A 12,681-nucleotide genomic window follows, 5' to 3' on the forward strand; every position below is an offset into this window, starting at 1 on the left:
TTTTGGAGTGTGCATTGTGAATTGATAATTTCTCTATGTTATGTGAATTGCTGTGAGATCTAGTAGTTTGGTTTAACTCTAGAGATAGAGGGTCAGAGGGGTGCATGTGTTGATAATTCCATCATTATCAAACTGCTTCTCTTTTACCCTCTTCAGCACAATGATCAATGAACAATCTTGCTAAAAAAAATGTGCAGGCTGACAAAAGTCATAATTTTAGAAAAATCCCAACACATTTCAAAGGAAAATCAAAAAGGACCTTCCTGCATCCAACAGGAAATACAAACCGAATGAGAATCAAGCGCTTACTTACCTTCAATGCTACCAACACATGCTTTAAGAAAAGTTTATTTTCATTTCCATTAAGCCTCTGTCTGGCAACGGAGATGAGAGACGAAAACCATGAAAATAAAGAACAATGCTTCACTAGATGACGGGTAATTTTATGCAATTTAACAGATTTATTTATCACCTGCAAAGTAAATAAAATAGCCCAATGTTATATTGGTAGAGGAAAAAGGAGTAGTCACAGTGAGAATCACACATAGGAAAAAAGCATGTTTCATCAACATCTCAAACCATTGGGTTCAAAATCAGAAACTCCTTGACATGGATGTCATCACAGCTATGAAACATTCAAGCTTATAAGAGAACAATAAGTTAAAGTACTATGATAGACAGAAAAAAATAAAAACAAATTTTAAGTATGTGTAATTACCTCAATAATCAGGTTCTTAGACTCAATCTGAAAGAGGAGAGACGTAAAAACTCATTAGCTTCTCAAGGATAGAGTTCCTGATATATATCGCAACATCATCATCTGAGTTCATCCCTGCATATACTAGGCAAAGCATCCAAGACCTCTCTGCTTTGAAATTGACAGAGGTACTCCAAAAAAAGTTATCAAACATAACCTACAAAATTGAAGCAAATGGATTTTTCAATAAAAAGCAAAAAATTCCATTAAAAAAAGTCAACAAATTGTGAAAGAAATTTCAAGGCCATAGATATATACCCTCATATTCAACTTAGATGAATGTATAAAAAATGTACTTATAGCTGCATAATGATCATGTGCCGGATCTAACAATACACAAGATGCCTCTGCAGCAAATAAAGCAATAACTGATGGGATTCTTTGCCATGGCTCTTCTATGCTGTTTTGAACAGAATTTAATAGAAGCCGAAGTCCCATTACATCCTTCCTCTTTTGGCACTTCTGTAAGACATTTTGATTGCTAATCAAACATAATCTTTGAACAAGGAATAATATGTATATACACAAAAACAGAAAGGCAGTCATTAATATGATATAATATTTGAATTCCATAGAATCCTATCCAATACACTATTATATTCTCTAATAATGCCTCATTCAGAGAGCGCTAACCCCTACAAATCAGCCCCTGGAAAAAGTCCAAGCCCAAAAATTCAACAAATATTCACTTTGGCCCTGGCTTGCAAACGGTTTTAGAGGCTTCCACAACCTTACAGTCTCATAAGATTCTCTAGCTGAACTTTCCCAGCAGGCACTTTCTGGACAAAAAAAAAAAAAAAAACAGCAAAGTTGTCTAATCTCTTTCCATATCAATAATAAAAGTTTTCCCACTATAACATGAGCAAAACAACAAAGAGACACTATAAACACAACTCAATCCCAAAGCAGATGAAAGAGAAATAAAACACCCATAAAAGTACTGACATTTTTATCTAACCAATTTACCAAATTACAGTAATACTATAAAAAATTAACAAAAAAACATACTGGCAGATATTTAGCATTCTTTTTCTTGCTAAAACATCTGAAATGAATCATGAGAAACGGCCCCATGGAAAATGACCAATTGAACAGTCAACATACAAAATACAGTATTACACAAAAGACCTCACAAAAACATCCTTGTTTTTTCCAAAACATCTGAAAAGAAGCATGAGAAACTGCCTCAGGGAAAACGAACAGCCAACATACCCATTTTCACAAACCCAAATCAGATTATTCCATAAAAAAAAAAAAAAAAGTAGCTCTCCATATGGGAATAAAAAAAGTATCAACAATATAGAAATAAATAAATAAATTTTGAGTTATGGAAAATAATCTGGCATTTCCAAAATGAAATTTTATATGATAAAAAAATAAACATAAACTGATACACATGTTACCAACCTCTACTGCATTCTTAAATTTATCAAGAGTGCCATACGCTAATCTTCTTATCCCTTGGTCTGGGGAAGACAAGCTAACAAATGCAATCGCAAGCAACCCTGAACCAGCAAACTCCACAGGCGCTACATAAGCCTTTGAGAGACTATGAATTGAAAATCGCAATATAAATACAGGATCATAACGTTCTTTATTAACTGTTGAGATAATGATATACTTTAAACTTTAAAGAGAAAATTTAATGATGTTAAATTGAATTTTTTTAATCCATATGAATCTCACTTTAAAGTTTAAACGAATACTTCTAACACCATGCCAGATCAAATCACAGACCTTGTTTATAAAAATAATTTAATTGCATGAGGTTTCAACTAATATAATCTAATTTAATAGGAACATTTTAGCAGGAGAATAAACAAAATATGTAGCATAGATTAAAATTAAAGTAAATTAAATTCGGTGGAAGTACGAGTGTTTTCTTTCATGGGTAAATCATAAATGTGAAATCAAACGGACTTAATTAATGTGGATGGAATTGTTTGACAGTTTGGATCAAACTCAATTAGACTTATTTAGACATTAATTACAAATAACGATTATGTTTTTAAAATTTGTGATGCAATCTAATCCATAACATTTAATTAAATTTATTATATATAGATTAAATTATTAAATATAAAATATTATAGTTTTTTAATATAATTTATTAAATTAATCCATTCTTGCTTTTTTATTTTATTTTTTTGTTAATTTTTTAATATTTTTTAGTGTTAATATAATATTTTGTTTTTATCAAAATTAAAATATTCTAATAACATTGAGTTATTCTATTAATCAAATGTTATAAAAATTGGTCTTTTTTAATATATTTAGTCATTATATATTTATAATATTTTACATAAAAATAAATTATTGTTTTAAAAAATAAAAATAATTTTAAAATTGTCAGTTTCAAATGAATCAACTCGTTTATAATTGAGATGACTTAGTTTAAATTTGACAATAAAAATTCACAAATCCAATTAAGTCACAAATGTTTTATAAGCTTGAATAGCGAGGTTAGTTAAATTTTATTAATATAATACATTTCTATTTTAAAGTTGAGGTTTAAAAGAATAACTGGTGAGATCATACTTGATAATGTGAAGTTTTTTTTTTCACTAAAGGGTCTGTTTCTGCTCAACTCAATAACAAGGTCTAAAAACTTAGATTGAATTTAATCTCCAGCAGAGAGGCATACCAGCTTATTCTCAACAAATACCAATGCATGGCAAGAAGCCAGGATTTCTACTGTTCGCAGAGGCACTTTACTCGTATCAGATTCCAAATCTGTAGTTCCATTCAACCCAACAATTCCAGAAAATTCCTACAAAGTAGGAACTAAAATGTTACACCACAAACTATGGTCTTAAATGAAAAATCAATATCATGACAGGTATGGACATACCATGTCATCAGAAGTAAGTGTCCCTGTCTTGTCAAAACAACATATATCAACATGTAGGGCAAGGTATGTACAATAAGTTACATAAAAACCAATTTCATATGATCTAATATATCTAACAAAGTAAAGGATGTACAACAGTATAAACATAGTGACAGGCCTCCAGGTACCTTTCTGTTGGGAAAACTCGGACTTTCCCGCTTCGTGAAGTTAAGATAGACACTTAGTAATTAAAGGTAGTAATGGGAGCACACGATTATAATTCTCCAATATGGAGATTCTTCCACTATACAAAGTGATAGTAGGGTTACAAGGATGTGTTTACAAAATTGTCTCAGTCTATGGTGGCTCACTCAAGCTTGAGGATAGAGACTTCCCAAGCTATTTATCTCTACTTGGATCTATTAGGAATGAATGCTCCTACCCTTATTTATACTACTCCATCTCCACAATGAATGGTGGAGATTACTTGTATCCTAGGGTGGAGATTAATTCTCTAGAATGCTCCACACATTCTAGGAGTCTCTACACTCTTCTACTCTTTTTCATATCCTTCCATAAGGTTCCAGAAGGTTCCACACATCTCTAGAATATTCCAGAGGTTTCCACATTCTTTCACAAGCTTCTAGAGAGTTTTACACTACTCTAGAGTTCTCCAGGACGTTCTAGAAAATTCTACACTTTTCCAGAAAGCTCCAGAATTTTCTAGAACCTCTCCAATTAAGGAGGGATCCCAACAAATCTCCCTCTCCTGACTTAATTGGGGGGTAGTAGCAAACTGGCACCTTGGATACCTTATGTCAATGTGCTTTGGTCATCATGCAAGGATTGCTTCTCTTCTTGCATGGCTCTTCTCCACTCCACCAATTCATAGGTGTTACTCTCATGCAAGGATTTCATCTCTTCTTGCATGGCTATTCTCCACTCCGGTGTTATTCTCATGCAAGGATTTCATCTCTTCTTGCATGGCTATTCTCCACTCCACCAATTCATAGGTTTTATTCTCATGCAAGGATTGCATATCTTCTTGCATGGCTCTTCTCCACCACCAATTCATAAGTGTTATTCTCATGCAAGGATTTCATCTCTTCTTGCATGGCTATTCTCCACTCCACCAATTCATAGGTGTTATTCTCATGCAAGGATTGCATCTCTTCTTGCATGGCTCTTCTCCATTCTTCAATTTTGTAAACACATCCTTGAACATGTCTCCATCATGAGCGACATTATCCTCTATCTTGAACTGCACGAGCTAATGACGGCTCCGGATGAACCTGATTCTTGATACCACTATTGGGAAAAACTCGATGGGAGGAAATATCGGGGAGATTCTTTTACCCGATGTGGGACTTCATCTCACACTTGTATTCTAACACATCTCCCCCTCAAGTGTGAGTCTCTTCCACATGGAAGCCTCCCCCTTCAAGCGAAAGTCATCATCCACGAGTATAACCATTAGAGCCTTCATGCTCTAGCTACCTGCGGTACTTGCACCGCCGCTCCATCTGCGGGACACGCTGCCTGGACTCACCGCTTGGAAGACTTTCGATACAAGGGATCCCCAAAGCTGAGATCCATCACCGCCATCTTACTCGTCTGAGCCGATCACCAAGTCGAACAACCTGGCTCTAATACCACTGTTGGGAAAAACTCGATGGGAGGAAATATCGGGGAGATTCTTTTACCCGATGTGGGACTTCATCTCACACTTGTACTCTAACACATCTCCCCCTCAAGTGTGAGTCTCTTCCACATGGAAGCCTCCCCCTTCAAGCGAAAGTCATCATCCACGAGTATAACCATTAGAGCCTTCATGCTCTAGCTACCTGCGGTACTTGCACCGCCGCTCCATCTGCGGGACACGCTGCCTGGACTCACTGCTTGGAAGACTTTCGATACAAGGGATCCCCAAGGCTGAGATCCATCACCGCCATTTTACTCGTCTGAGCCGGTCACCAAGTCGAACCATCTGGCTCTGATACCACTGTTGGGAAAACTCGGACTTTCCCGCTTCGTGAAGTTAAGATAGGCACTTAGTAATTAAAGGTAGTAATGGGAGCACACGATTATAATTTTCCAATATGGAGATTCTTCCACTATACAAAGTGATAGTATGGTTACAAGGATGTGTTTACAAAATTGTCTCAGTCTATGGTGGCTCACTCAAGCTTGAGGATAGAGACTTCCCAAGCTATTTATCTCTACTTGGATCTATTAGGAATGAAGGCTCCTACCCTTATTTATACTACTCCACCTCCACAATGAATGGTGGAGATTACATGTATCCTAGGGTGGAGATTAATTCTCTAGAATGCTCCACACATTCTAGGAGTCTCTACACTCTTCTACTCTTTTTCATATCCTTCCATAAGGTTCCAGAAGGTTCCACACATCTCTAGAATATTCCAGAGGTTTCCACATTCTTTCACAAGCTTCTAGAGAGTTTTACACTACTCTAGAGTTCTCCAGGACGTTCTAGAAAATTCTACACTTTTCCAGAAAGCTCCAAAATTTTCTAGAACCTCTCGAATTAAGGAGGGATCCCAACACTTTCCAGCAAATGGTATTCGAAAAGGCTCTGTGCAAAAAATGCCACGCCATGCCAGTGCAATCAGGGAAGTATTAGCAGCTATTGATAATTCCATTGGTAACTCAGGAGGAATCACAGAAGTAACAATAAGTGAACAACTTAGTATAAGTTTATACTTGCTCCTTGTGGGATCTTCTAGCCCCTGTAAGCATAAAAATTAACAATTTACCAAGCCATATCACAATTTACCATTAAGACCAAACCATATCAATGTTCACCATGCAATTGTAGGGAAACATTACCTTAACAAGCACATAACCAGCAGCAATAAGAGCAAATACAACCAGGAATAAAATGAAGAATCCACTTTCCCAGCTATTAGCAGTCACCTATAATATGTCAATTGAGAAACCAGGAAAAAATCATCAAAACGACACTGAAATCACAAACTCGGGTTCAGTAAGGTCTGGATCACTTTACCCTTTCCGTAGAGAATAAGATTGTTCGCATCAACTTTCCTTGACTTGTTTCAAACCCCGTTCTCAAGATAACAACCAAGCAGCCACCATCAGGTGTTTTTAGAGGAAAACTCTTGACTCCAACAAAATTTAAAAAAAAATGAGAAGCATGAACACTAGCTCAACATCAAACGAAAATATATAATTTCTCAGCCGGAAATAACCTTATCTGGAGTGTGCTGCAATATTTTTGTTCCACCAAATAACACATGGTTTTTATCTTGCCTTGCTGACAATGTCTCCTCCATCCCCCTACCCGCAATTGAAATCTAAAAGGATGGTCATATCTAAATAAGAGTCGTGCAAGAGAACATGACAAATAAAAAAGCTCTGGTTTCCATAGGCTTCTCAGATATTCAGATATACCAACCAACCATAAGATTGAAGATGTCATATCCCAACCATATTTATTTTTCACGTGAAAAACAATGAATTCATATTATCATATACATACATAATTACATAAACAAGTAAACATGGAGGCTTGGACATGCATAAACATTTAAATTTTGGAAAGAACAAACTTAAGTATTGAATGCTCTATATAAATATAAACCATAATATAGTCAATCATCAATACAGTAGTTATATAGTAAATAAATAAAGACAGGAGGGAAAACTCAGTGTGGCAACACTATAGCTCAATAGTGAGCAAATGACAAACTAACTAAATATTAACAGAAGATCTCATCATGTCAATAATCTGTCTGAACAAGTTGTTCAGCTTCCTGGGTGAAATCAAATATCATTACTTTTAGATATTCAAGACATAAAACCAACATAGAAGTATGTCGAGAGATACTTAAGACATAATTACTGCCAACAATGTCCACACAAGCAAACAAATGATGCAATTTTGGCAATCAGACATAGTCATCTACATAAAAGTTTAAGAAAGTGTGATCCCCTCCCCCACAAAAGCAACTTATACTTTTGAGCATATCATATATCCATCAATGATCAAACAAATATATTAGTGTGAGTAGTTCGGAAAAGAGTAACACCTTCCATTGAGGGGTAGACTCGCCTGTTAGAATAGCTTCATTCACAATCACACTTCCAGCCAATAGAAGCATGTCTGCTGGTACAGACTTCTCCTCCCCATTCTGACCAGAAGAGCGACCTATGGAGACAACATCCTCAGGCAAAAGCTCTGTACCAGAGACTTTTACCCACCTATAGAATCCAAACAATATGCATGCAAGTATGAAAATTTTATTCCTTTAAACCCAAATATTGATTATTGGTTATTAAGAATTAAGAATGAGATAGCATACTTGCCATAGCGATGTACCATTAGGATCTGACTATCCACTCTAACACGTCTTAACTCAGTTAGAGTTTTCAACCGACTTTTTGCCATGGTTGACTCAAACATAAACAGCATAAATAGAGTGAACAAACTATAATACCAATATTCATCCAAACACCAGAGACCCACACAGAAAACCTGATCATAATATAAGCAAGAACCACCACGGGTAAGGATTCATCCCCAATAACCATGATATAAAAAAAAAAAGTCTCACTGTTCCTTCACTCAAAAATCGTGATATTAACCACCTTTTTTTTTCAACCACCAACCCACACGAACCTACACCTGCAAGCACAGATGATGGTGATGCACTCTCGCACGTGTGTAGAAGAACCACCATTGTTCTCCGTCTTCATCGCCGTGTCGTGTCTTTCTCATGAAGAGCATACGCAGCAGAATAAGAAAAGGTGGAAGCATAGCTGGAGGTAATAGGAATTTCCGACATCGAAATTGGCAGAAACAAAACGAAGAAGAAGAAGAACAAAAAGAAGTGAAGATGAAGCACGTTACATGTATGGTATGATGGCATCGGCGATGACGGCTAAGGAACCTTAGAGGAGGAAGAGCATCGAGGAGGGCAATAGCGATGACGGCGGAACCCTAGAAGCGGAGTCGAAGAATGAGAGGGAAGTTGAAGAGTGAGAACGCGAGAGGCTGGAGAGAGAAAATGAAATATTAAAAAATGTAGAGTCATATTCTAAGGTGGTTTTTATAAAAACCATCTTAGAATTACGGTCTTTTAAAGGCGTTTTCCCAAAAACCGTAATAGAGGTGTTGCATTTATTTACCAAAATGCCATTATGTTCTTTCTAAGCCGGTTTTCCATCAACCGGCCTAAAATGCCTGTCGTAAAATCCCACTTTTCTAGTAGTGTATGTCAACTCCTCTAAACAATGTCACTGCCCATAACAACAGCATGGCGGAATTTTCAACAATAAACCTCCTTTCCTCGCCGAATTGAATTGTGTCTGGGTGAACCATAGTGAACGTGTTCAACAATAGATAATATATCCTCTGAATAATTTAAATCCAACCAATTGGATGTCCCACTTGGCTTAATGGCTGCAAAACAATTTCATGGACAGAGGGAGGGTCATCGATTGTGGTTTCCTGGTGACAAACATGAACTAGCTCGCAAAGTGCTAATTGTGCATAAAACACAAAGAAAGCCCTACTTACATTACAAACAACATAAAAAAGATAATACATGATAAAATATAATTTAAGTGGAGAAAAGGGGGAAATCCCTCTGATCCTTTTGTTGGATATGATTTTAAAGTAAACCATAAAAATTAACAATCTCGTCATATAATAATTATGAGTGTAACAAAATTTTACATTTTCTATTTTTCTATGCATACTAATTAAATTCTAAAATATTATACAAATAATATTTCCTCGATATGCTAAAATTATTTGATAAAATTATTTATTGAAATAACTAAAAAGTATAAAATAACATGAAAATAATAAAATTATGATTTATTTTAAAAAGATAATAAACAAATTAAAGAAATATATTAAACATAAAAATGGAAGAACATAAAAAAACTAGAAAGTTAATAACGTCTAAAAACACTAAAAATTACAATAAAAAATATTAATAAAAATTTATTTACGGAACAATTTTTTAACTAATAAAAAAAATTAAAAACTATGACAAATACCTTGTCCAACTTAAAATTGACTTCTCCAAATCCTAAACTGGTGGTATATTAAGCAACGAATAAGTATACTTTTTTTTAGGAAAGAATAAGTACAAACTTACCAACTCTAGAAACCAATGAAACCCTGAATTTGATTCGGGACATGAAAGCCTCGATCTCAACATCAACGAAAGATTTTATCAAAGCTTTGGGCAGCCCTACTCCAGGTGAGAGCGACCCGTATCGTACGTGTACAGAATCAAACAATTAGCATAGCCACTTCTTCACATAAAATGGTGAGTTCAGCAAAGTAGCAACTTATTGTCTAAGCCATGAACCTTCTTCAATACGTGTTTCTCTCACCCAGAGCAGAAGTGACCACAGAAAAATGAAAGGAAATTAAGGAAAAATGGGTTTCTTCTTGGTTGGCTTCAATTTATTAGTGTTTTCAGCCTTGTCCACTAGTGACTTCAGTGCTTATCTCTTGTGAAGTGTGAACTTGTCTAGCATGTGGACTTTTATTATATTTATGTATTAAAAGAGGGTTGGGGATGAGAATCCTGAAATTGGCTAAATACATGCTAAAGGCCTAAGTGGAGAAGGACGAAAGCCCAAGTCGAGAAGGATAAAGCCCTTGAGTGGAGAAGGATGAAGGCCCAAGTGGAGAAGGATGAAGACCCAGAGGCAGAGACACTATCAAAATTATTAATTGTTGTTGAAGGTCCAAACTAATTTAAAGGCCCAAGTTAAATATGTTTTTAGTTATAATTTTTATTTATTGTAATTTTGGCTCAAACTGTTTAGAAGGCTCATGTCTATTTTATCTTTTTGTTCAAATACACTATAAGTATTGGTTTTTATTTTCAATAAAGAGGACTTTTGGCATTTGATAAAATTTGGTGAGAGTTTCTCTCTGAGTTCCTTATTGAACCAATTATCAGACTTATCAAGGTAATCCTTGTGGCATCTATCCTGACTTATCTTCCTTCACCGGAAGTGGCGTCTACCCTAACTTATCTTCCTTCACTGGAAGTGGCGTCATCCAAAAAACTCTACAGCCTGTATCAAACGATCCGCTCCTAATTAGGTTCACATCATCTGGTATCAGAGCTTTGGCTCTTGATACAGGTTCTATTCTATCCTATTTTTTTTTCTTTGTAATTTTTTCAGGTTCGTGTTTTGTCCTTGTTCTGTTATTTGCATTTTTGTTTACATCTTGTTTCGTTTTTGTTTGTGTCTTGTGTTCTGTTATTTGCGTTTTTGTTTTTGTTCTTGTTTCTTGTGTCTTTCAGACTTTGTGTAAAAAAAATCTGTTTAAGTTCTGTTTCAAGTAAAAAAAAAAAAAAAGTTGCAGAAATATTTAAAAAAAAAGAGAGAAGAAAAGAAGAAAAAAAAAGTGGATGTTTGATCTTTGAACACGAAATTGAGGCAGTTAGAGGCTTTTTTTTACTGAAAATCGTGTACCAAATCCCCTTTATCTAGATTCTCCTCTGAATTTTGAGCATTTTGATATATAGTGGGTCTCAAACAGACAACCGTAGCAAAAATTATGAGCATTTGAAGTTTACTTGTCATATCTGTTTATCTTATTTGTTATCATATCTGTTATCCAACTTAAATCTAATTTGTTATCCAAATCTAATCTGTTATCCAAATCAAATCAAAATTTGTTATCCAAATCAAATCAAATCTAATTTGTTATCCAAATCAAATCCAAGCTATCCAAATCAAGTCTAATTTGTTATCCAAATCAAATCCAATTTGTTATCTAAATCAAGTCTAATCTATTATCCAAATCAAATCTAAATCCAAGTCAAGTCTAATCTATTAACCAAAATCAAATATGATTTGTTATCCAAATTAAATCTGCTACACAGTTTGTGATAATTAAACTGTCTTTCCTGTTATATACCTTGTGTGTCTAATTTGATTCATCCAGGAACTTAAGAGGGAGTGAGTGGTAAAAGGCAAGAGTGAAAACATCACACAAAAGCCTATATTGAGAGCATCAAACACGAGTGAACTACCATCAAAGAGAGAAACACGTGAGTAGAGTGTGATGAGGTCCTGAATTTTTTTTTTAATTTACTGCAAAATTCTTTGTTCCTTAATCATGGCAAGAGTTGGTGACAATGGTGGTGTATATCATCAATTGGACGGATCTCAGCGCTTATTTCTGGACGCGATGACTACACAAATGCAATGTTTGTTGAACCGTAACAAAGAAGAACTATTCTACAGACGAATAGTCAAATCTTCCTTGTTTACTCTTAAACCTCTATCCCCTAGAGAAGTGTGTGATGACCAAATCAGAATGAGAGAAAAGAGAGAACAAGAGAAAGAAAATAGGGAGACACCACAAAGGAATATGAAAAAGAAGAGTGATACACCCGAGGAAAAGAGTGATACACATAAGAAATAGTGATACACATGAGAGAAAATTTAATTATTTTGCAGAGGCGAGTGAAATGAGGAAAGTGTTACCTGCTCATGAACCACTCAATCTACAGTATTGCAAAGACAGTAAAATTTCTACTGATAATTCTAATGAGTTTATTATTTTTATTTCTCCTAGTGTTCAACCCTTATTGCAGGAATTTAAAAATGTCTTTCCTAAGGAGATTCCTCATGGACTACCACCTTCAAGAGGCATAGAACATCAAGTTGATCTCCTCCTCGAAGCTTCATTACCTAACAGGCCAACTTACAAAAGCAATCCCCAAGAGACTCAACGTAAGGATGCACATGCCAAAGTTGAGTATGTGAAAAGATATTATGACCAGGTGAATGTGCAAATTGCAAAGAAGAATGAAAGTTATAGCAAGCAAGCCAACAAGAAAAGGAAGGAAGTGGTACTTGAACCCGATGATGATCTTGGACATTTGAGGGCAAATGTTTTTCAAGAAGGAGGGAATGATTAGAATCCTGAAACTAGCCAAATACAGACTAAAGGTCCAAGTGGAGAAGGACAAAGGCCCAAGTGGAGAAGGATAAAGCCCCCGAGTGGAGAAGGATGAAGGCCCAAGTGGAGAAGGATGAAGGCCGAGAGGCAGAGACACTATCAAGA

The 12,681-nt window shown here is 35.4% G+C and overlaps 1 protein-coding gene across 1 annotated transcript; it reads right to left on the bottom strand.

The window, feature by feature from the left end:
• Nucleotides 1-1,276: 1,276 nt before the first annotated feature.
• On the bottom strand, nt 1,277-9,203 carry LOC114392111 (probable manganese-transporting ATPase PDR2). Its single transcript, XM_028353150.1, has 9 exons — nt 7,931-9,203; nt 7,658-7,829; nt 6,818-6,922; nt 6,616-6,726; nt 6,438-6,524; nt 3,609-6,337; nt 3,402-3,527; nt 2,165-2,306; nt 1,277-1,536 (listed from the first exon to the last, which is right to left on the bottom strand). Exons 1-6 carry the CDS (start codon nt 8,038-8,040, stop codon nt 6,056-6,058), a joined length of 867 nt encoding a protein of 288 aa, XP_028208951.1. The 5' UTR covers nt 8,041-9,203; the 3' UTR covers nt 1,277-1,536; nt 2,165-2,306; nt 3,402-3,527; nt 3,609-6,055.
• Between the last annotated feature and the right edge of the window lie 3,478 nt (nt 9,204-12,681).

Source organism: Glycine soja, chromosome 2, assembly GCF_004193775.1.
Source record: "Glycine soja cultivar W05 chromosome 2, ASM419377v2, whole genome shotgun sequence".
Taxonomy (NCBI): Eukaryota; Viridiplantae; Streptophyta; class Magnoliopsida; order Fabales; family Fabaceae; genus Glycine; species Glycine soja.